Consider the following 25,634-nt stretch of genomic DNA (forward strand, 5'->3'; position numbering starts at 1 on the left):
GATTGAGATTTTGGATTTATGAGTCTGAATTTGTAATTGAGATTACTTAGTTAGATCATGAGAAGCAGGAAGTACAACCAACTTCAAAGACTGGACTTTGGAGGCGTGGAGCAACATTCCTGCAGATTTCTTGAAGGCAAGAAAACTGAAGGAAAGTCTCCTGAAAAGGCAAAAGATGGACGCACCAAATATTGTGATATTTTGTTTAGTTGTTGAGGCTTCTGCGTAACTTACAGGGAAAATATGCTTTCTGCTTTTGCCAGATGATGAAAAATGAATACATTTAAATAAATGACTTTTGCACAGTACTGTCCATTAAATAAACAAATGTTACATACTTGTGCCCCCCTGGTGAATCGGGGTGGGGGGTGGGGGTCTTAGCAACTGCTTATCAGTTAAAAGATGAAAGGGCTGAGTTTCTGAGATGAGGTCTTTAAAGTGTGTGTAGATGTCAGACTGTTCTAGGCTGAAGAGGACCCGTGTTTACGCGGCCTGATCAGCTGAGATTTGTTTAGAGGTTTATCAGCCAGATTGTGCAGGACTGTATATGAATGACAAATCTAACGTGATATAATCTAAAGGCGGTCAGGCTGCAGCTGATGTAGGTGAGAGGTCAGTTCTGCTCTTTCTTTTTCTGAGGTTTAGGAAATTCAACGCACGTTGACACCTCCTGGCCCACGTGACCGGATCCTCGCGCTTTCATTGGCTGTGAGTGGAACACACGTAGGCAGGCGGTATCGCAATAGAAAGTGCACCCTATGTTCTCTAGCGGATACCTCGCTGCTGCTGCAGTAGACATGTAAACACGCCAGAACACTGTACAAACTGTCATTTTTTTAAATATATCTTTCCGTTTTAAAGAAAGGCGTGTGCGGTTTGTTTCGGTTAATTCGAAATCCAGTCGAACTGTTAACTCAGTTTGGACTCATGGATTCCAGCTAATTTTCCGCTTGGTTTATTTTAGCCACATTGCCCTTGTGTTCATTTGTGGTCTGTTTTAACTGCTTCACACGAAGAGGATGGACACGAAAAGTCTCCCTCCGGACAGAAATATTCTGTGTTTATTCGATGTGGACGGAACCCTGACCCCACCGAGAGAGGTAAGAGGAACTGGGGGAACTGGAGGAAGGATATATGTTAAATATTAGAGATGTAAACATTGTTGTTGTTAGCTGCCTCGAGTGGATCTAGTGGATGCTGTTGATTCATAGGGAGGATAGCCGACTATCCTTCGCTGTCTTATCATTCATTGCAAGCTTATCAACCTTTTTACACCTTTATGTAATGTTAATTAGCTTCTATTTACAGCCCTGATACCCCTCATATACTTCCTCTGCCTGTTCTGGGTTACTACAGCAGCCTGTGGGAGTGTCTTCACTACATTTAAAGGAGAATTTCACTCATTTTTCAGAATTCCCAGTTGAGATGTACAGTTTCAGTGGTGAAGATGTGAACAAAGTCATTCAGATTGGTTTGGTGCGAATGTTTAATCCTTGAGAAACTTACAGAGTCAGAGCTGTTCACAATGGTGAATACCCACATATGTAACGGCTTTCAGTGGAGTAGCTTTTGAAGGTGGATGTCTGGTTCCTTTTACCACCAATGTGAAGTATTCTTCCTCTGCAGATATCTCTGGAATGGTGCATTTCTAAATGCTTTAGTTTTCCTCTTTAGTTATGCAGATTCTTTGAATAACCATAACTCCTGTGGATTATCACAGCACAATACAGGAATACAACAAAATCTTTTTTTTTGTGGTCTTATTTTGTTCTGAATGGGTTTTAAGATCAAGCCAATAATATATGTCCATTCAACTGGGTTAGATTCAATTCAACAGGGGTGTTCATTCATCACTGTAATGTTCACTCAGCAATGGAGATTTGGCACTGATCCTAATCCCGTTTTGAATTGTATCAGTAAACAGTCTGTGGTCTGCTGGTGTGACTTCTGTCTGGTATTTATTGGGTCATTTGCAGCTGACGGATACTTGCAAAATACATAGGCCTGGATGGGCAGGTTTGCCCAAGTGGTAAGTGAGTGAGCTTCTTCCAGTTACTGCACCCTACAGATTCACTGGAAGCTGCTGCTTCTTGCTGATGTCCACATAAAACGGGTTAAATTGTGAGACATGTTCCATCATGTCATACATACCCCATTTCAGAACTTGATTTTACAAACCTAATTATTTAAGCAGTGTTTGCAAAACCAATGTCACTGTCTACAGATGCAATGTCATTCAGTATCTTTAAAAGAAATGCCAACCGTTGTTAGATGTAATATCAATCAGTATCTTTGAAAGCAGATGAAGAATGTTTTTGAAAACAAAACTATGCCGAATGGTTAAGCACCTCTGACCTACATGTTTACATGAAAGCATGTGTTGAATGTCCAGTGCAGCTGGGATATGTCAGTAGCTGTAAAGTCTGCACTTTCCAGTGTATTAGGCATTATCGCTAAGCTTCAGGGAGGCAAAGATGTTAAAGCTGTGACTTGTTATGGATTCTCATGATTGTAATTAGATCTATTAACATGCTGTGGTCTGTAGTTTTAGAAATATGGTATGACATGAAATGCCTTTAAAGCAAGCATTTAAATGAGAAAAACCAAGGGGAGGCAGGGGAATGGCTGTGGTATTATATAACTGATTCTGTGAAATGATGAACAATATAAAATGAACACACACACAGACACACACACACACACACACACACACACACACACACACACACACACACACACACACACACACACTCACACACACATTTTTGCCTGCGGTCTCCCAAACTGGAGATTTAAAGTGCTAACCGCTGATCCAACCACATAAACATGTTTTAAATCACTTAACATTCCTTATTCGTTGTAAACAATGACAACTGTAAACAATTTCTGTTAATTATTTTAACATTGAATCAGATGAGGGAAGCTGTTGTATTTGTGTTTGTTTTTGTACACCTTTAGGTCAAAAATCTCCTGAATTTGTTAATACAGAGGGAAACTTTTAACCAGTATCAACAAAATGGTCCTGACTTTATGAAGTGCTTTTACAAAAGTTCCCTAATTGTGTACATAATATTCATGGGGCATACTATTATTTCATATAGGTTTCTACATACACAGAATGCATATAGGACATATTATTACTTATACAACCCCAATTCCAATGAAGTTGGGATGTTGTGTAAAACAGAAATAAAAACAGAATATGATGATTTGCAAATCCTTTTCAACCTATAGTCATCAAATTCAAAATGAGTGAATATTTGCAAAAAACAATAACGTTTATCCGTTTGAACATTAAATATCTTTGTAGTGTATTCAATTGAATATAGGTTGAAAAGGATTTGCAAATCATCATATTCTGTTTTTATTTATGTTTTACACAACGTCCTGACTTCATTGGAATTGGGGTTGTAGATCTATACATATGTAGATATTGTCAGTGTTGTTCCACTCAGCATTGATGGCTTCATATAGCTGAAAAACATTGCCGAGCTAGTTTGTGTTTAATATAAGACCAAATATTCTCTATAGGGTTCAAATCTGGACTCTGACCAGGCTATAAGCATTGATATTTTGGGTTTGACCCATTTTTTTGCACTGGGGTGGATGGCTGGACAGACAGAGAGACAGACAGAGAGACAGACAGAGAGACAGACAGAGAGACAGACAGAGAGACAGACAGACAATATGTATTGGACAGATTGTTATAGCAAACCTGTGTGTGTTTGTATCTGCAGAAAATTGACCCACAGCTGGATGGATTTTTACAGTCTCTGCGTAACAAAGTGAAGATTGGAGTGGTGGGAGGGTCAGACTACTCTAAGATAGCAGAACAGCTCGGAGAAGGAGATGAAGGTAAGCACTATCACTCCTGTCACTGAGCCTGCTATCTAAACCAACTCGTAAAACTTTACCTTAAAGCAACGGTTCAGCCAAAATACAGACATATACGTTGTACCCTTATTCCAAATGTAGTCAATTAGACAAGACATTTCTGGTATTTCTTTACTTTTGTGTTGGAGCTACAATGCTAATGTAGCTAACAAAGTAAGGAACATTATGCCCCATTAATTAGAATCATGACAACTATATACCTAAATCATCACACACTTGACTCAAACTAGACCTAAATCATCATACACTTGGCTCAAACCAGGCCTAAATCATCACACACTTGACTCAAACTAGACCTAAATCATCGCATACTTGGCTCAAACCAGACCTAAATCATCACACACTTGACTCAAACTAGACCTAAATCATCGCATACTTGGCTCAAACCAGACCTAAATCATCACACACTTGACTCAAACTAGACCTAAATCATCGCATACTTGGCTCAAACCAGACCTAAATCATCACACACTTGGCTCAAACCAGCTCAAACCAGGTTTCTAACACCAATCTAGAAAAATGGTCAAAGGTTTAAACAAATATTAGGCATTAATTAGCTGCTTCTACTGTTTTTAAGTAAGACCATAACTAAGTTCAAAGCTACTGTTTTTAAGTAGGCCCATAACAAATGCCAAAAGTTTGCTCTACTCTTTCCTTTGCTGGTCATCGGTTTTGTACTTTTGTTTATTTGGCTCTACAGTTGGGAGAAAGGAGGAAGCATATGTGTGAATTAGATTTTTTGCTGTGCTATCACTTTAAAGGGCCTTTATTGTAAAATTGACTCCGAAATCCATTAAGTCTATATAGAAAAACTAAACTACCGAAACAGCACATTTTGAATTTAGTGTCGCTGTTATGTAAAGAGAACCAACTCATTTAAATCTATCCATATTCAGCCTATAGCAGTTTAGCACTACCCATTCAGCTTTGAGTGCTTTGTGAATGAGGTACAACATAGGGCAGCCAATCAGAACAGAGCTCCTTTATCTTGAGTCTGCCTTAAAGGCACAATAACACACAGCGATTATAAAATGGTAATGTACATTTTTTTGCTACATAAACAATTTTTGCTACATAAAACCACACTGTAAAAAATGACTACATGTGGTAACAAGTAAATTAACCAGCTTTATTCAACTGGAATAAATACTTTTAAATAAACTATACAGTCTGTCTTGACTTCAGGCTTTTACTTTTATTTTTATGTGCACCTGGGGAAGTGATTGTAATGTACCTGAAGCACAATATTATACAATGTTGGTTCATTTAGATAGTTTGTATCTTGTGGGTGAAAATGCTTGCACAGTACCCTTTTTCCGCTCAGGGTAAGTCTGTTCATACAAAAGCTTTCAAATCAATGTATCACTGTGTTACTGTGTTAATGTCTTGTTAATGTGTACCTTTGTAAAAGGCACCTGATTTGACCTTCACGACATTGAACACATATGGCTACTAGACTGCTGAACCTACCCAAGCACTGCTGAATTCTGGGAAGACAGTGAGCGGCTGTAGTGAATGGACACACTAAACCATTCTAGTCACTGGCTGCGAAAGAAACCCCTAGCACAGAGAGAGTCGTCTTTGACGTCAGTTAGCACATTGATCATAACCTCCTGGCTGGCTCTTTCACAACCATATGTAATGTTTTTGGCTCGTAGCAGAAGACCCTGACTCAGTGACACTGAAAATACGCAGAAATACGTACACTGCTTTTATAAATAGCACGGGAATGTGGAGAAGCTAGTTATCTGTTGATGCCAAACACAGCTGAGAGACTTAGAGAATCCTATAGGCCAGAGATTTCTATACATAAACACATATTTAGGTGCTTTCTCTGCTCTAACACACCTGATCCAGCTCATGGAGTGATTATGAAGCTGTTCCTGAGTTGAATCAGTGATATAAGCTGTTAAAATACAAAATGTGTAGTACAAAAGACTTAAAGAAGATCAAATTGACAATTTTCCCCTTGTCATCAATCAGTATAGATATGTTTGGCACCTGATGTTTGGTTTAGTTATGCACTGGAGCTACTAGGCTAATGTAGCTTATGTTATATCCCACCAATTAGCACTGGGTGAGTGGTTTAGACTGTGAGATGTCACTTGTCGAGTCATTGGATAGGCTACTTGCTTGCTTGTGTCTATTTTTAGAGTGCTCTCACTATCAAACCATGATTAGCTATTTTTAAACGTCTTGTACCTTTAAGCTGAGAAACTTGGCTGCCGAGCAGCTGTCATGGGAAGTCACTGTTTAATATTTAGGCTGAGGACACACAGCGTACAGCAGATCACATTCACTTGAGGACAGAAAGATTAGACTGTTCTGGGTCATGTTACATGAGTTAATCTGACAGAAGCCGTCCTCTTAAGAAAGATTAGAGCTTCAAGAGTACTTCAAGCAGGTTTCATTCAAGAGATTTTAATACAGTTTTGTTGCACATATATTTTCTATACACAGACTGTTTGATATATTAACTCTTCTGGAGCTAGTCTCATTTTGCTGTACACTCAGTTTATTTAAATTGAATTACATAATTAATTGCATTTGTACCATTACCTTTACCATTAGATTTACATTCTGCATCATGTTTGAGTATGCTCTTCTGGCCTTTTTCTGTTTGTTTCACTGTAAGTAATATATAATACTGTAATACACACAAACATAAACACACACACACATATATATAATATACACACACACACGCACACATAAATATATCGCTGCTCTCTGAAGAAATACCTCATATCTCCATTTTTGAGTTTTGACATAACTTGAAAATGCCTATTGATTTCATCATGATTGGACCAAAAGAAACAATGACTTGGGGGGAAAAAGTCTGGTTCAATAGATATTTAATATAGGAGAGAGAGGGAGAAAGAAAATGCAACCAAATTTTAAGACTGAACTTTGGAGGTCTAGAAAAATATTCCTGTGGATTTCTTTGAAAAACATGCCAAAAATATAAAGGATCTATACATCATATTTCATATCAGCACAGAGTACTTTATGCTTACAAACACAAATCAGTTCAGAGTTAAAATCTGCACTTTCAAACAGATTTCTGTGTCAATAAAAGCTACAAGTGAGAAACCATTTATATGTATTTACGGTGTGTTTTTGTTATCACAGCATTAGTAAATCTTAAAACAAATAAGTATCCAGTATAAAGATAAGAAGTGATTATCTGCATGATCATTGGCCACAGTGCATTCCAGGTTCTCCTTTGAGTCTCTTTATTGGGTGTGTGTGGCTAGCTATTAGCTATTAATGTAGCTATTAGCTATTAATGTATTTACAGTGTGCAGAATATTGTTTTTCAATCAGTGGTTTGACTGATACTAATAGACAAATTCATTATATACATGTGTGTTTTCTGGGTTGTGTAAATGTCTCTCTCTCTCTCTCTCTCTCTCTCTCTCTCTGTCTTCTCTCTGCAGTCATACATAAGTTTGACTACGTGTTTGCTGAAAATGGCACAGTGCAATATAAGGATGGCAAACTGCTGTCTAAACAGGTGAGCTGAACTTCATGGAGGGCAGGGTGAGGTGGGAGTGCAGTCTGAGAAAACCACCTGTGGCACTACGGGCACGCAAACACTTCCCAGTTGGATCTGAGTCACCTGTATTGAGACGAGTGAATGGGATCAGCCAGTACACACCACACCATCATTATCCAGACACTGTATAAGTCACACTGTTGATGCATTCACTGCTAAATTGCAGAAGTGATTCAAAACCTTGGAAGCAGCAGCATCTTTCTTTGTTGTTGTTCATCCAATTATGCTATTTCATCATGAAATGCAAGCATGATCAAGAGTGGAGATTGAGTCTCTCCTCTCTCTCAAAGATGAAAGCTTTTAAAACTGTAAATCTGATGGTGACAGTTTTGGGGGTCTACCAAAACTCTTGTATAGCTATTCTCTTGTTGAGTCTCTTGTTTTTTGAACTCCAGTTTTGGAAACTCCTGTTTTTTGCACTTATTTTCCTTTGACTTTCTTCCTTATGCAAGTGTATTTGCTTAAATCTTATCTTCTAAGAAATATTTGCTCAAAAATATATAATTTATACTTAATGACTTGACTGGAGATTTGATTATGAAAGGTGGTCTATGAGTGTTGCGCAAAACTGCATGCTCAACTGGTTCTGAGTATTGCGTCAGGGCGTGAATGGGATCAGCAAATACACACCACACAATCACAGTACAGGCATTGTGTAAGTCACACTATTGCTACATTCATCACTGAATTGCATAAGTGATTCAAAACTGGTTGGAAGGAGCATCATCCTCTTTCTGCAGTGATGAGTTATGTGATGTTATTCATCCTGTAATGCTTATTCATCATGAATGACAAGAATATTTCTTGTCATTGTTTACAGCATTTCTTTTAAATCTGGTTTGCAAACATTTTACACGGTGTGAAGTATTATGTTTGTAGTGGGTTGAGGGTCAAAAAGGCAGAACAGTTACATTTACAACCCCAATTCCAATGAAGTTGGGACGTTGTGTAAAACATAAATAAAAAACCGAATCAAACTCAAAATGAGTGAATATTTGCAAAAAACTAAGTTTTTCCGTTTGAACATTAAATATCTTGTATTTGTAGTGTACTCAATTGAATATAGGCTGAAAAGGATTTGCAAATCATTCTATTCTGTTTTTATTTATGTTTTACACAATGTCTCAACTTCATTGGAATTGGGGTTGTACTTGCATTTAAAGCAACTATACAAGTTTAATCCTTTTGTGGTTTAGTCGCCTGGGCGGTGACTAGCAAAAGTCACTATAAAAAAAACAAACAGTTAAACAAAGAGATGCTGTATAAAAATTCATTTCACTGCTGTCAGAAGAAAACCTCGATCTCCAGTTTTGTCGATTTTCAGTTTCAACATAATTTGAAATGCCTGAGATGGACTGGTGACCTGTCCAGGGTACATCCTGTCTTCCGCCCGATGACTGCTGGGATAGGCTCCAGCAGCCCCCCACGACCCTGACGGAGAAGCAGCTAGGAAAATGGATGGATGGATGGATGGATGGATGGATGGATGGATGGATGGATGGATGGATGGATGTTGACTTTTACATTGCATGTAAATTTCATGATGAATAGACCAAAAGAAACAATTACTTGGTAAATAGTCTGGTTCCATAGACTTACATTAAAAGTAAAGTTCTTTTTTTCCTCTTCCTGTAAAGTTGTCATTTTGGAGATAAGAGGTTTTCTTCTGACAACAGCAATATTCTCTTGTTGGCAAAGGGAGGATAGGCAACCTTCTGGGAAGTCAAATCATTATTTCATTGGTTTAATTGGTAAAGATTGTTCTTTGTTTTATTTTTCCAGTTTACTTTTTTGGTCCTGTTTCAGCTTAGAAAGCTGTGGATTTTTGCCATTGATATTCTTAGTTTTAATGTTAGTCTTATGATGTTGTATTAACCCTGCTGTATTCTGATGGGTTGCAGGCAATACAGAACCAGTTGGGTGAAGAGCTGCTGCAAGATCTTATTAACTTCTGTCTCAGATATATGGGCCTGATCAAACTGCCCAAGAAACGGTGAGACAAACTGCAGCTATCAACTACTTTACTGGGGGTTTTGCACACTGTTTTCATGTACTGTATACATACTAGAATATTGACGGTTATTACAAAGTCAGTCCAAGTTCTTCTCTGGCAACTTGTATGATGTTTAACACCTTAAACTGTAGGCTAGGCATATTGTTCAATTGACCGAATGCAAATGTAATGGAATTGTTGTTGCCTGCTGTTCAATGAACAAAAGTCCAGAAGTGGACATTCCGTTTTTATCTTTGAGGAGCACGACATACAAGCTCCACCTGTCTCTACCAGGACTTAAGTGACCTGAATCTGAGGCCTCAAGAGAGACGACTTGTCTGCTCTTCCTCTCCTGGGGGCCATTTCAATAGCCTTACTGACTGAAACTTTCGACTTATCTTATGCAAAATGCTAATGACAGGTTGGGTGGGGTCTCCCATGTCGTCTTCCAAAGCAAAGCCTGATTCACCCAAACAGGTTTTCAAATAATCGCCATAAAGGAATAGTAAAGAAAGCATTCAAACTGTTTAAGTAGCTGCAGATCAGCAGTGGAACCAAAGATGTTTTGAGTCCTCTAGTTCTCATTCCATATATCAGAGTCATTGGCTTTGCTTAATTTCTTCCATTTTGAATCACATTTTAAATCTGTTCCATGTTAAATTTCTCTTTTTCCACAGAGGCACATTCATCGAGTTTCGCAATGGAATGATTAACATCTCTCCAATCGGACGGAGTTGCACACTTGAAGAGCGAATAGAATTTGCAGAAATAGACAAGGTACATGTGATATAAGAATGTTTCATTCTCAGACAAGATAAACAACTTTTAGTTATGCAATTCAATATACAGTACACACATTCTAGTTGTAAATACAAGCCATGAGGAATTCTTGTTTAATATGGCCTGTCTTTATCTTTATTTGATCACTTTATCTGATTTAGCTGATAATTTGATTGACCTTGATGAAAGGCTATCATGGACGTCACAGAGAAAACATGGTACACTTCTCTCCAGATGGCCTATTCAAAACAGATACATCATTGACGTAAATAAGGCCAAAAAGTTGCCCAATTGTTGCACATTTTCCCCTTGTTGTCTTTCACAGTGTGATGTGGTGGTGTGTCCAGTGGTGAACCCATCCTCATCTTAACTCAGCCTCTCTTTTTCTGCCCTTTTTTGGAACGTGTGATTTAAAATAGGCATATATATTTCTCAGAAAACAGTCAAATTTCGCAGTTTTTCAGAATGTAACGTTGTTTCTGTATTATTTTCAAATTAATACACATTGCACCTTACACATTGATTTACACATCATTGCATTCTGTTTTTATTTACGCTTTGCATAGCATCCCAACGTTTTTAGAAACAGGGTTATACGTTAACATGTCCTCTACAGAGAACAAACTTGAATGTGACAGTTTCTGTAAAGGTTGGGGGGGGGGAATCTGTACAAATTTATTTGCTGAATTTAATACATTGGAAAAAACTTACTAAATGTGCCATAACGTTTCTACAGGTCACATTTTTTTTCCTCTTTATATCCTAAATTAATCGATATTAAGATATGAAAAATGCATTAAAATGTAAAATTGTGTCTCTGTAGAGGATGTTAACTTATTTTCACTTTTCCATTTAAAAAGTCAACAAAACCTGTCGTTTGACTATAATGCTGTGTAATACTGTATAATCAGTATTGCATAATACTGACTAAAACCATATTATACCATTTTTATCAATTATGTTATATTATCCTTAAGTCTACTATTCAATTCCCCCCTACACAGAAAGAGAAGATCAGGGAGAAGTTTGTAGCTGCTCTGCAGAAGGAGTTTGCAGGAAAAGGACTGAGGTTCACTCGAGGTGAGTCAGTAGCATGAGAATCACTGCACAGAATACGTCTATTTTCAAAAGTAAAAATCAAAAATCAGCCAGTTGTATTATTTTTATTGTCTGTATTTCACTCACCTTTCTGTAAATAGTTTGATCAGTAACATTTGGGTATTCCATATAATTAACAAAAACTGAATTAATCAAATTAAACCATAGTGAATTTTGAGTGATACATTGAATGAGCATGATTTCATTATGAATTCTTAGAATCATGTGAATCAATGTGATAAGATTGTTATTATGTGGGAGATTCACACACTAAAACTCTCTTTGATGTTCAGCACGATAAAACATGTGACCTGACTTAAACATCCTTGTAAACAAATCATCACAGACCTGCTTTATATTTTTTTACTCTTCCCATGCAAATTAAGGCTTTCTGAATGTGTCCTTCCTGTGATGAGCAGCTAGCAGCTAGATTCTGTGTCTCAGGTTATAGTCTCCACTTTCCTCTCTGCTTTGAGATTGAAATGTTTGTTACACTGGGTTAGAGGTGTTTTTGAATTCCTCTTGTGCATATGCTGGAGTGTTTTTCTGTCCTCTGTGCATGTAGGCAGTTAATGATCTGTAAAGTGTTTCCCCATGTACTCACGTAGCACTGCTTTCCTCACAGAGCACATCAGTAACTGCACTAGATACCAGAGTGTACCGTGTGTGTGTGTGTGTGTATGTATATATATATATATATATATATATATATATATATATATATATATATATATATATATATATAATATGTGTGTGTGTTTCTTTTGTACTATATGGGCAAAAGTATTGGGACATTACATATACATTACTCCTTGGACAGGAGGGCCTGGCTTGCAATCTCTGTTTTTGTTTATCCCAAAAGTGTTTGATGCGGTTAAGGTCAGGGCTCTGTGTGGGCTAGTCAAGTTCTTCCACTCCAAACTCACCCAGTTGTGCCATTATGGACCTATGCTTTGCTAACTGGGGCAGTCATGCTGGAACAGAACATGGCCTTCTCCAAACAGTTTGGAAGTTGGAAGGGTACAGTTGTCCAAAATGTCTTGGTTAGCTGAAGCATTAAGATTTCCCTTCACTGGAACTAATGGGTCTAGACCAATCCCTGAAAAATAGCCCCATTATCCCTCCTCCACCAAACTTTACAGTTGACAGAGTGCAGGTAATGTTCTCTTGGCATTTGCCAAATCCAGGCTCGTCCATTAGACTGCCATGATTCATCACTCCACTGAATATGTTTCCACTGCCCCAGAGTCCAGTGGCGACATGATGTACACCACTCCATCTGATGCTTGGCATTGTGTTTGGTAATGTAAGGCTTGCATGCAGCTGATGTTAATGCCAAAGGAGGTTTGAAACTCTTTATGTACTATGTGCCTCAGCACTCAGCGAACCACTCGGTAACTTTACTAGATTTGACACTTCATGGCTGAGTTGCTGTGGTTCCTAAACGCTTCCACTTTTCAGTAATACCACTGACAGTTGATTGTAGAATGTCCAAGAGGGAAGAAATTTTGTGAACAGACTTGTTGAAGTGGTGTCATCGTATTCCAGCACCACACTCGAATTCACTGAGCTCTTTGGGAAAATCCATTCTTTCACAAATGCTTGCAAAGGCAGACTGCATGGCTGTTCCCTAAAAAGACTCAATGGCATTATATTCCCCTTCAAACAGACACTGACATTCATAAAAAACAGCTACCCAAGCACACCACAGCTGCCTTCTGTTCTTTATGTATAAAATAATCCAGTTGCATAAAGATATAAGTGAAAGGATGGGCCACTGTGGGTCTGAAAGGATGTGTAATTATAAAGAAGTCGCTACTGAGAAAAGAAAATTGACAAAAAAAAGAACATCATTTGCACTAGAACACCAAAATAAACATCAGTCATCGAGTCAGGTTTTGTGTACAGATGATGTAACCAACTTGTAAGACTAAACATTGGAGGTGTAGAAAATTCCTGAAGATTTATTTGAAAAACTGGAAGCATCCATCCATCCATCCATCCATCCATCATCTTCCGCTTCTCCGGGGTTCGGGTCGCGGGGGCAGCATAAGGGTGGACACACTAAATACTGAAAATCTATATGATATTTAGTGGTTAAAGCTTCTGTGTAGTTTTCTTTAGAATATTTGTCTTTTGCTTTTTTCCTGAATACTACCTGTACTTAAATGAAGTGAAATAAATGAAAGGGTGGTCTCTGACATCTGCACAGTACTGTAGCCTATGCCCTGAAAATGTTGTTGAACTGTTATAGATGATAACAGACAGCTGTACAGTGTGAAACAGGATAAAACATCTTAGAGTCCAGTGACCCTGAAGCGAAAGACTTTCTATGTGTACAGTGCAAAGGTATGCAATTAAGACAAGCATATACACACAGAAAGGATGAATGGGCAGAGTGGTAATCACTGGTTTATGTTCTAACCAGATGGATTATGCAAAAGCAACACTTACAGTGATATGACAGCAATAAAAATGCAGGCCAAAATACACGCTGTGCAGAAGCAGCTGTGTGTCAATGAGTTCTTTGCATGACCATGTGATCACAGGTTTAAAAACAACCTTCCTTACGTTAGCTTAAAGAAAACAAAGTGTGAGTGTGCACACGTACTCACAGAGTTGTTGTTTGGACTTAGACTCTCTCAAGTGACACGCTTACAAAAGGAGCAAACTTTGAACACAAAGCCTTAAAGAATTTCTCCAGCTTTTTCAGACAGATCTGCTGTAATTACATCATACTGTTGATTATCATGGGAAAATCCCACCCATTGATTTCTATTATAAATGTTTATAAAAGTGATTCAAATATGGCTTCTGGAAACCTCAATTCTAAATGAAGTTGAGACAGTGCTAATAAAAACTGAAAGCAGTACAAAAACATATTTGATGTTTTACCTCGTGAACTCCATTGTTTATTGTAAATATATGCTCATTAGAAATTTGATCATAAGATTCAAGATTTAATGGATGTTTACCACTGTTTTACATTACCCTACCTTTTAACAACACTTAATAAACATTTGGGACTGAGGACACCAAATGATCCAGTTTTGGAAAACTGTTATTTTCTTCCTCTATTATGCACGTCCTCCATTATGCTGCCTAAGCATTTTATTCATGGGTGCTAATACCCCCCCAACATACCACAGTAGATCCTGGATTTTGAACGTTATGCTGGTAACAATCTAGATAGTCCCTCTGGCCCAGAGAATACCACGTCCATTGTTTCCATAAACAGTCTGAACGGCTGACTTGTCAGACCACAGTACATGTTTCCATTGTGCATGTGTGCAGTTCATATTGTGGAAGCGTTGACAGACAGTGTCCATTAATAACAGTTTGTCATGGAATTTCCAAGTCCAAGTGATTTTCAAGCATTTGAAGGGGGGGGGTTCGAGAGATTGAAGATCTTGGACATTCACTTGTGGTTTTAGGTTTGTCCTATACACACAGATATTTCTCTGGATTGTCTGAATGTTTAGATGGCGTTGTGCACCGTAGAGGGTGAAATACCTAAAATCCTTGTAATCACATACTGAGGAATGTTGTTCTTAAACATTTAAGTTAGATTCAGACATTTAAGTTGGATAAGTTGGACTGCTGGATTGTAAACCATTAAATGTCTTTGTTTAAAAACAGGTCAAAGTGGATTTAGAAATAAATTGTTTTCTGTATTTATATGCATTTCACACACACTGTAGTTTTTTTGGAATATAGGTTTGTAAGCAGAGAAAACAGTGACATTTTCCTCAACAACTCAGCAATTACAGTTTTCTCCAGTAACAGCATACACACACACACACACACACACACACTGGACTGTTTTTTTCCTCTTTCTTTCTCTTTTTCTTTGGGTGGATCAGTATGAGACTATAGGGGAGTGTCTAGGGGGGTGTGTGTGGAAATAGCATAATCTGATTGGCTAAGGTTTCACCAGCTGTCTAAGTCCAATAAAGCACTGCTGCAACAAGGTCAGTGTGTTTGTGCTAGAGCTGCATGATGTGGGCAAAATGCTGCATAATGATTGTTGCTATATTGCTACATAATACAGTTACAGTATGCCTTGCAATACATTAAATGCATTAATGAATCAGTATCGAAGATAAATATATTTACCATCATTGGATAAAGTGAGCTGCTTGTGATTGGTCAGAATGCTAATGGCACATGGGATGTTTAAACTCTCTTTAAATTCAGTTCATCTTTAACTGGCATAGTAGGGCAACCATACAGGCTGAAGAATGCGGCACGTAGCACACGGAAAAGAGAAACTGAGGAAGTGAGAGAGGTGGGGGAGGGAGGAGGTAGAGAAGAAAAAAGACTCCAGGCACCTCCCTCTGTTCTTTGTTCAGCAGTGTATAGACGTGTGTAATCCTAAAGCCAAATGGTTCCTGGCCCATCATCTGTTAAAAGGTTGGGGGGGTGGGTGGGGGGGGGGGGGGTATTGTCTAGCTTTACAAAAGACGCTGCAGGTTAATAGGGTCGTTTAATTAAAACAGTACATATCACAGTGAATCTCTGACAGCTGATGACTGATATTGTTACAAGTAGTTTTTGTATAGGACGTTTTGCAAATATGCATTTTTAAAAACCTAAAAATCTAGTCTTTGCATAATGTTAGAATTAAGAATGAATTATAAATATGGAATTAATTAGGCTTAAAAATTTTATTATTATTATTATTATTATTGTTGTTGTGAAGACACACTCTAGATTAAGGATTTTACAGAACAGATTATTAAAATCTCATTCTTTTATTGTTTAATCAATAAACACTATGCATTGGTAATGTAAAACCTTTTCCAGTTTATTTTGAAGTGCAAAAGTCTACCATAAAGCCAACTATGAGCAATATATATGAAATACTTCATATCTGTCAGAACACGTTCAGGAATTAGCATGTAAAATTTGATGAGTGAAGGTATTTTACTCTGTAAGCTGCAGATTTTTGGTTGTGAATGTTGAGAATGTTCAAAATTATTATTTTAAAAACGGGCCTCAGAACTGAGAACCCAGTGAGATCTCAGAAAACATGCACCCTTTGCGCGAATGTTGTCATTAGTAGTTATATTGTACAGGAAAAAAAGCTTCCAGTGATTTTATGACACAACATGGTTGTGAGTGCCACGTATGGTGGAGCTAAAGCTTCATCAGAGTTGCAGACTTTTGGAAAATACAGTTCAATCTGAGTGGACCTGGTTTTAATACGCTAAAACGAACATATTTCTGTTGCGTGTCTTAAGATTGCAGTTTAAGAGAAGATGTTATTGATGCAAATTATCCAAGAATCTGAAAAACGGTGACCTGACCAAAATCATCGTTTCTGGCCTTCATACAAACCAGCAGTTTCTTTGTCAGTTTACAGTATCTTAACATTCTGAAGAAGACAATATAACATTTTCGACAGTATTTACGACACAAAAAACAAGCAAGTTTAACCCCTGTTGAGATCTCTGCTCTTCTAAGGAAGGCAGTTTGATGAACATGATGCTGAGCATTGAAGTTAAATATACCCAAAGTAATAGCACATAGCTGCTTTCTGATAAAAAAAAACAGGTATTTTTCGTACTTTATTGAGAGGTACGAGCAAGAGATTTGACTTTCACAAGGCACCCAAAGGTACAAGGTACAAAAGAGTACCCAATCCTTGATGAGATGGTTGTGCTTTCTGAGAGTGAAGGACAAAGACTGGCTTAATCCCAGTTTAAAAGCATTCTATACTGCTGCGAGGCAACAGGACCTGCTTTTACCCTCACTAATAAAATGACCAAGAGAAAAGGAGATTGATGGGCAGAGAGAGAGAGAGAGAGAGAGAGAGAGAGAGAGAGCTTCTTGCACAAAAGCCTGCCAGGACACGCACACACTCATGCACTCGCACACACTCGCACAGATACACACCACACAAGGCGGGTGTTGTCCAAGCCATCAAAGCGCACTCAGTGGACTTGGTGGAAGTAAATGGTGAAAAGCCAAATGGTAGCCATAGAGTCATTAGCCGTCTGAGTTTATGCAGCAGTGTTAAAAACATGTTGCTAAGAACACAAAACATCATTAATATAATTAGAAGCTGTATATTTTCTGTAGCAAAATGTCTTTCTGACAGTGAAAGAGAAATACCGTAGCCTAATGCTTGTTTAAAAGACAGTGTTTAGTGGTAGATTAGTATGAACCATGTTAGCATGACAGATGAAGTCTTAAGGGTTTTAGTATTTACTATGATGGCATTACAGAAGAAGTGACTTGATAGTTCTCTTTTCTAAGCTGTTGTTAAAAGCACATATCTAAACAATTTTGCCCAAAAGTGGTTTAACAGCTGAAAAGTTTGAGTGCTGAGGGTAAAATGGGTGACCTTTGGCATGTTTTCCAAAATAGGTAGACTTAACGCTACCAGGTTGCAGTTTAATACAAAAATAGAAAAAGACCTTTCCCCAGAATACTTTTGCATTTCCTTGGAAATTCAATCAATTTTACAAAGGAACACAGAGTTACACTGCAGTTTTATTTATTGGTCTATTTATTTTTGCAGTGCCATTTTAGGGGCTCAGTTGTCCTTTTTTTTTTGCTAAGAAAATGGCATTGGAGGCCTAGGTTTCCTTAAACATTTAATGAGCAGAAGATGTGTTAAAAGACTGTTCTTTTCCCAGCATTCTTGAGCTCTTGCCCCTGACCACCCCTCTGTAATTGCTGTGTAAAAATTTGGCACTGTAATTGTGTGGTGGAGTCACAGACTGGTTAACTGAGCTTGAAGAGGCGATGGTTTGACTGCAGCTCAGGAGTCCTAACATGAGGAAAATCTCTACAAGTCCTTAGTCGTGTCTTGTGCTTGTGCGTTTAGGATTGTGTCATTGTCCGTCACAGACAGAACTGTGGCTCATGTGTAAAAGGAGATGACTGTGGGTCATGTGCTCAGTCAGATGCAGCAGACGGAGAGAAGGAGACATTTTGTTATGAAATCTGTGGATTCAAGAGTGATAAGCATGCTTTGAAATGCGGTATTAATACTCTGTACATATTGAACAAGCACTCCATGTTGAAGTGCTGAAACCAGATATAAATCACGGTCCCTAAAGTCTCTGTTCTGTCATTCTCCTTGTCTGTCTTTCTCTCTATCTGTAGGGGGACTGATCAGTTTTGACGTATTTCCTGAAGGCTGGGATAAGCGTTTATGTCTGGAACCCCTGGAGAGAGAGGGATTGGATGCCATCTATTTCTTTGGAAATGAGACCTCATTGGTGAGTTTTTTTTTCTCTTTTATGATGTGTTTGTGAATTGGGGCCCAGACATTTGGACCTCGCTTTACTGCTGATGGTATTGTGGAAGGTTGTTAACACTGAGGTGCGACTGCTTGGTCACTCTCTCTAAATGACTTTATTGGCTGAAAAGGTGTCTTGTTGTGTAGGTACGAGAGAAAGCATAATGGCAAAGTTCAAAGTAAGCTGAAGTGTTTTGAATAGCGGTGACAGTGGTGAAATTACCATAGAGAGATAGTTGCAGTTGTATGCAAAAGTTTGGACACCCCTAGTCAAATGACTTATTTTGTTGATTGTCTAAGTAAATATAAGTTAACAATCCTCTACAGAAAACACACTTTTATATGGGATTTGTCTGCTAACCTTACTGCACAGCTATATATTTGCTGGATTTAACATACTGTAACGAAGAACATTAAACAAAACAATTAAACAAACAAATAACATTAAAGAAAACAACAAATATAAATTGTGCCATAACTTTTGCACAGGCCACATTTTATTTATTTTTTTTCCCCCAATGTGTTAAATTCACACATCAACAAAATGCATAAAAATGGCAAATTTTAGCAAGATGCCGCATATTGCTACTATGGAAGTCTTCAAAACCCCCTTCCATTTCAACGTGGCTCCGGGATGTCATACATTTTCGTACTATGGAAAAGATAAGGTCCACCTTGAAAGGCAATACTGCAACATTTTATTTTTTTATATATATATTTTAATTCACTTCAGGTTGTGCCAGCTAACTGAGGGGATTTATTTATTGTATTTATTATTTTCTTTTTAATCTAATTGTAATAAATATTTTTCTGTCACCATGATTATGCAATTTTCGTGTGTGTGTTTTGTGAGAGTACATCTCTTTGTGGTAATAATAAAAAAAAAAATTAGGAAGTTTTTGAATGTGTGGAACTACTGGATATGTCTGTTTTGCTTTTATTCCTTAATAAAAAGAAAGAAAGGAAAAAAGCCACATTTTTGTTAAGATGCTGAACAATTTACCAGTACATTGATCTAAAAGTGGTTATTCTGCTGCATTGGTGGTGATTCATCTAGTGTTAGAATGTTAGACCTGACTACAATAATAATTGAGAAAGTTTGCGCTGATTTTTGTCTAAATTAAATTCTTTGGCTATTTTCAAACATATAATACACCACCTCTTTTTGATCTTTTTATTTGTCTTTATACAGAAGTTCTGAGCTTGTTGAGAAGTGTTTTATCTAAACATCACATTTTTTCACAATAACTGTATCACTCCATTGAGCACCGGGTGCAAAACCGCTATTGTTAACTATGTCTCCAATTTAGCATATCTAAAAACAGAAAATGAACAACTTAGATATGTTCTATAAGACCTGACCCGCAGCCCGGTTGGTCAGACTCAATAGAGTGTCACACAAATAGAGTGACGGCAGGACTACATCAAAATCCAAACACCATCGCCTAAGCAAACAAAAAAAGCTACTGCTCTCTTTGGCAGAAGGAATTACAGATACTAAAGCACAGTTAATAGTGTTCTGGAATTCTTTACCTTTTTCTTTATTTTGCTGAAGTGGTGTGTGAAAGCAACAGAGCCCTGGAGTTTGTGTGCTATCACAAATAGCATCATGCCAAACTACAGCCATGATGTCAACTGTGATAACACACTCCCTGTCAGGTTCTGTAGCTGAAATAATCCACTGCAGTGTAAATAGTGTCTTGAGTCACATTTTATTTAACCATTAATTTAGTTCAATTCCATTTGAACTCTTATTTACAGTAACAGCCTGATACAATCATATTGGTTTGTTTTTTCTATTTTTTTTAATGAACAATGCAAAAATCAATTAACGTTTGCTACTCACAACTAACATCTACTGAATGTGTACCATGCTTTGCATAAAAAAAGCTGATTTACAATCAAGAATTGTTGATTTGCAAAAGGCTGGGAAGGGTTACATAGTCATCTTAAAGAGTTAAGGTACAGTCTACTGTTAAGACAAATCAATCGTCTATGAATGGAAATTATTTAGTACTGTGCCTGCTCTCCCTTGAAATGAGCTCCTGACCCAAAACACTTCAAATGTAACAGTGCATAATACTCAATGAAGTAAAAAGCACACCAGAGTAACAACTAAAGGCTTGAAGGAATCATTGGAACAGATTAACATCTGAGTCTACAATGGTAAAAACAGTGAACAGCCAATGGGGCTGCTTTGCTGCTTCTGGTTCTGGACTGATTGACATCATTGAGGGACAAATGAATCCCTAAATTTATGGTGTCATCCTACAGGACTATGTCAAGGTATCTGTCCACCAGCTGAAGCTCAGTAGAAGCTGGGTGGTGCATCAGGGCAATGACCCTAAACATCAAACTAAATGTACTACAGAATGACATTACATGGCTTTACAGAGTAAAATTCACCTTCTGGAGTGGCCCTGTCAGAGCCCAGACCTTAACCCAATAGAGATGCTTCAGAGTGACCATAAGAGAGCCATTCACACCAGACATCCCAAGAATATGGCCATGCTGAAGCAGCTCTGTAAGGAACAATGGTCCAGTATTAAAGGTTGTGCAGTCTGATCCGCAGTGACCAGAAGCACTTGCTTGATGTTATTGCTTCCAAACAGGGATTGACCATTTGTGAAATCCAGGGGGCTATTTATTTTTTCTACTAGCACTGTGAATGTTTTGTTGGTGTGCACACATGAGACATGAAAGATTCAAATTGTTTTTATTAGCAGCTTTAGTGCATTGTGTTTTCAATGCTTGTGACATTTATGACTGATTTTATGGCCAGTCAGTGCAGAAATGTTGATAATTCCAAAGGTTCACATACGTTTTGTTGCCACAGTAGTTCGGGGTGGCCAATTTTGGTCCTGGAGATCTGCCACCCTGGAGAGTTCAGATCTAACTCATCTGGCTCTAATATCCAGAAATGAGCACCCCTGCTGTTGACAGACAGACAGACAGACATACAGAGACAGATAGATGTGTAACATCTCCTCCTTTTGCATTAAACACAGGGTGGGAACGATTACGAGATTTTCGAGGATCCACGGACCAAAGGCTTCACTGTTTACTCCCCCGAGGACACAACACGGCTATGCACAGAACTGTTCTTCAACACCCCGCCCAACGAGGCTTGACAATACATCCACTCATACAAGCACAGAGATATCAGCAGCACATGTCTGCGTGTAACTGACACCCCCTGCTGTCCAGAGCTGGTACTACACCAAGAACAGCACTCTGTGGAACGTGGACAACAAATACAGATGATAAACAGGTTAGCTAGAGTGGAAGAAACCCAGTCACTACCAGTAAACAAATGAACATGTCTGAGATAGAACTTTTAAACAGACTACATGAGCTGAACTTATACCTGGTCAACAACAACCACCACATTGCTTGTGATACCAAAACTAACCCTAAGATTTCACTCCTCAGACTGATCATTGGGAATGTTTTAACAGTAAAAATGAAATGTTTAATGTGACATTACATGTGATGTTTTCTAAGGCATGGTCAGTGATCCATAATTGATCTGTCTTGCCTGATTTTGTGAGCTTTCAGCTTGAACTTTGTGCTGATTGTATTTTCCATTGCGCACTCCCAGTCAAAGCAGACTTCATGATAAATACTTGGATCCTTTAAGTGCACTCGGCGAGCGGTACAAAGTGCAGTGATAATGCAGAAGAACAGATATTGAGAAAGACCCAGAGTCTTTGGCCTGATGCCAAGCCACCTGCAGACCCAGAGAACCAGCAGTAGTCCTTTATCATGGGTTAAATATTGACATTGTGGCATACATTGAAAGAATATGGTAATTTAGTAAATAAACAATGTCAGTGGTTGTGAAAATTATTAAGTATACTTAGATTTAGTAATCCTAGCACCTACGTTTAAAACCATGGCAGGCCCTGAAACTGCTGGTCTAGGACTGCTGTGTGCTCTCTAGGGTGGATGAAACCAACACTGTGTCCAAATAGTCATTTTAAACTTTCTGTTGTATCTGTGTTCCTTTATTGTGCTTGGTCTGGTAGCCAGGAGGAACCATATGCTGGTCAGTCCAGTCTAAGCTTTCTTGTGTCCTATAAAGTGGACCTAGTGTGCCACCTACTGGCTGGACCATAAGTGTGCAGCAAGTCTGCTATGAAGTCTACTACTGCGTCTAAGGGCCTTAGTGCAGGTAGAGGCTAAACCCTCAATCAGAACCTGTATTCACGAAGGATCACATAGGAGTATAGGAGTACATAATAGGAGTACTAATCTTGGACTGAATTGTTCCTGGTTTGTCTTGTTCTTAGTCATTATAAGATAATAAGCTAAACTGATCCAGAATCAGCACTCCTCACAGCTGCATTTGTGAGCAAATGTGAAAAGTGCTTTTTTTTGTTGTTGTTGTTCTTGACTAAAAATTATTTTTGAAGGGACAGTATCTATTGACGGTGAGCTTTTTTCTCTGACACTAAGCCGAATCTAAGCGTGGAAAATGGAGCTAACCATTCACTCTGATCAATGCATGTCATTCGTAGCCGTTTCTGTATAGATAGCAGAACAGAACTGTTCGAACGGAATGAGATTAATCTGTTTCAACACAGCATCTGCATGCAAATGGCTGTATTGGCAGACTGTTAAAGGGGAATTCCAACTTTGTAAACATTCCACATAAACTGTTATGATGTAAACAAAGTCATTCAGTGATGTTAGTCATTTTAAAGAAACTTAACAACTTGAAATAGTTTACAGTGGTGGTGATGGGAACCAGACATCTGAATAATTTAATTTCTCTTAAAAAGTTCCTTACAGAAATATTTTACAGAAAATAATGTAATTGGTTTCAGTAGTTTACACAAAATAGATGTTTAAGACATTGTTTTACGTTGTTTCGTTAATGGTGCAAAAATATAAAACTCAGACAAGTATAGATAGACTGGTGGTTTTGGATAGTAAATAAATTGGGTACACTTGTATTGTAGACATCACAACTTCTGGTTCCCATCAATCTCACTGTAAAGGAAATGCGCTTCTGTAATTTTTCTCTACAAGGAATTGTCAAATCAGACCACTCTGAAAGACCTTGTTGACATTGCAATACTTGAATTATGTAGAAATCTTAAAAAACAATCTGTGAAAAATTCCCCTTTAAGCCTCAGAACTGAGCATGTACATACAGAACGTGATAAAGGGAAAAGTCAAATTTGAATGTATTCTAATAGGCGGTAACATGAGCTGTAACTGTCGTCATTAATTTACATTCATGCCTGAAAGTGGTTGCCTGTGAATCTAAATCACTACATATGAATGGCTCAGTCATTTTTATTGCAAATTGTTCTCCGTACTGTTTTGCATTTGTGATTGGAATGGTCAAGTTCTGCATCAGGAGAATCCTGAAGCCTGTATATAGTCTTTATTCATGATATTCTTTTCAACACACACTGACCTATCCAAACTCATGTGGGATGGAGCATGAAGCGACAAGATTTCTGTCCATCTTGGATCATTTTTCTGCCCTTTAACAAAAACACAGCATTCAAACACCCCTCTTATGGGCTACATGAAATAATGGGATATTTTTTTTATGGTACATTTCCTGTGTGTAAAAGATCAGAAACATCTCTATGATTTTTAACAGTACATTTGTGTTTGTCTGTTTTAATAAATCATTTTCATAAATCAAGCCTGGGTGTGTTTGTAACAGGGGCATAGATAATACAACGAAGGCTAATATTGGCTAATTAGCATTACGCTAATGATCATTTTAATAGAGCAGCCTCCCTCAGGCAGGGTAACATGTAACGCAGAGGTTTCAACATGCTCTCTCCAACTTAAATGCTTTGGAAGTGCGTAACTCCTAGCTTTTATGTTACACAAGTGCTGCTATGCAGTTTTTAGCTGTTTGAACATAACTTGCATGAGTTTTGTGGTAATTACTTTGTTTGGCTGTAAACTTTGCTGTAGAACTGTATTGCCTGTCGCTTTTGCTGCTAGCTGTGTAGCTTTAGCTTGCTAACTAGCAAGCTAGCATAGTAGTGAAATACCAGCCTATAACAGAGTGAGTAGTTTGCTACCTAAACCCAGTCTGAACATAAGAAGTTGAATGTTATGGTTTTGAAATATTAATGTATTTTACAGCTATAGCTCATAAAGTAGAGCCAGTTTATGAGGAGTCTGGCCTCTTCCTGTTTTCCCCATTATATCAAAAACACGATTGCAAAGGCGCCAGCGAGCAAGTCCTCAATGAATTGCGGCGAAAGGAGCTAAACAGCTAAAAACAAATAGTTAAAATACTTTCTAACCACTCACCCAGAGCTAGTTTATTTTAGTTTATTGCAAAGTGGGACACCAGCATTACTGCTACTGAGCGCTGGCTGGTTGGCGAGTGGAGGAGAGCTTTGGCTGTTCACGCTCAGTGACGCCATAAATGTACATGAGATGCCATTTTAAACTATAACTTCAGTTTAAAAGCTCTTACAAGAGCACAGCGGTGTTGAATTGTTTTATGCTGTTCGGTATTCAGGAAATTTTATTCAGTAAAATTCTTTTACATTAAAAATGTTTTTGCTCAAATGCTTCATATTGTTTTGGACTCGCTTGGGAGCGCCCTCTAGTGTTTGAGAAATCTGGAAGAGAGCTAATTCTGCTCTCTACAAGTTCAATTTCTCAAACAACTTTGCCAATTTTTCGAGTTTGAAAACAGGTCACAGTGGGCAAACTCTGCTGCCTATTTACATCCACTCAATCCCTCGCCTCTTCTCACACACTTCACCGGAGGTAATAAGGTAATGCAACAACACTTATGATGGCGTCAGGTATCCTCCCAAAGAGGAAAAGGAGGGAAAATACTTGGTAACATTGGGCAGATTATTTTAAATAGAATGTGCTTTTGGTATTGTTCTCATATTTACAGCATCATCATCTTTAATATTTAACAGCCATCGGACATTTCTAAAGATGTAACTTTTTTGTTACATTGAAGTCATTTTTTTTCATCATGTTTTTTAATTTCTGAGCTTTTTGTTTAAACTTTCAAGGTCACACCTATATTTTTTAATCTGCCTTCTTGGTGTGTG

At 38.0% G+C, this 25,634-nt stretch overlaps 1 protein-coding gene across 1 annotated transcript; it reads left to right on the top strand.

The window, feature by feature from the left end:
• Positions 1–760: 760 nt before the first annotated feature.
• Positions 761–24,241, top strand: LOC108439123 (phosphomannomutase 1). The gene is made up of 8 exons (XM_017717341.2): positions 761–1,100; positions 3,738–3,855; positions 7,335–7,411; positions 9,355–9,446; positions 10,124–10,223; positions 11,231–11,306; positions 18,441–18,556; positions 21,585–24,241. The coding sequence occupies exons 1-8, from the start codon at positions 1,020–1,022 to the stop codon at positions 21,705–21,707; spliced, it is 783 nt and encodes a 260-aa protein (XP_017572830.1). The 5' UTR covers positions 761–1,019; the 3' UTR covers positions 21,708–24,241.
• The last annotated feature ends 1,393 nt before the right edge of the window (positions 24,242–25,634 follow it).

Source organism: Pygocentrus nattereri, chromosome 1 (genome assembly GCF_015220715.1).
Source record: "Pygocentrus nattereri isolate fPygNat1 chromosome 1, fPygNat1.pri, whole genome shotgun sequence".
NCBI lineage: Eukaryota > Metazoa > Chordata > Actinopteri > Characiformes > Serrasalmidae > Pygocentrus > Pygocentrus nattereri.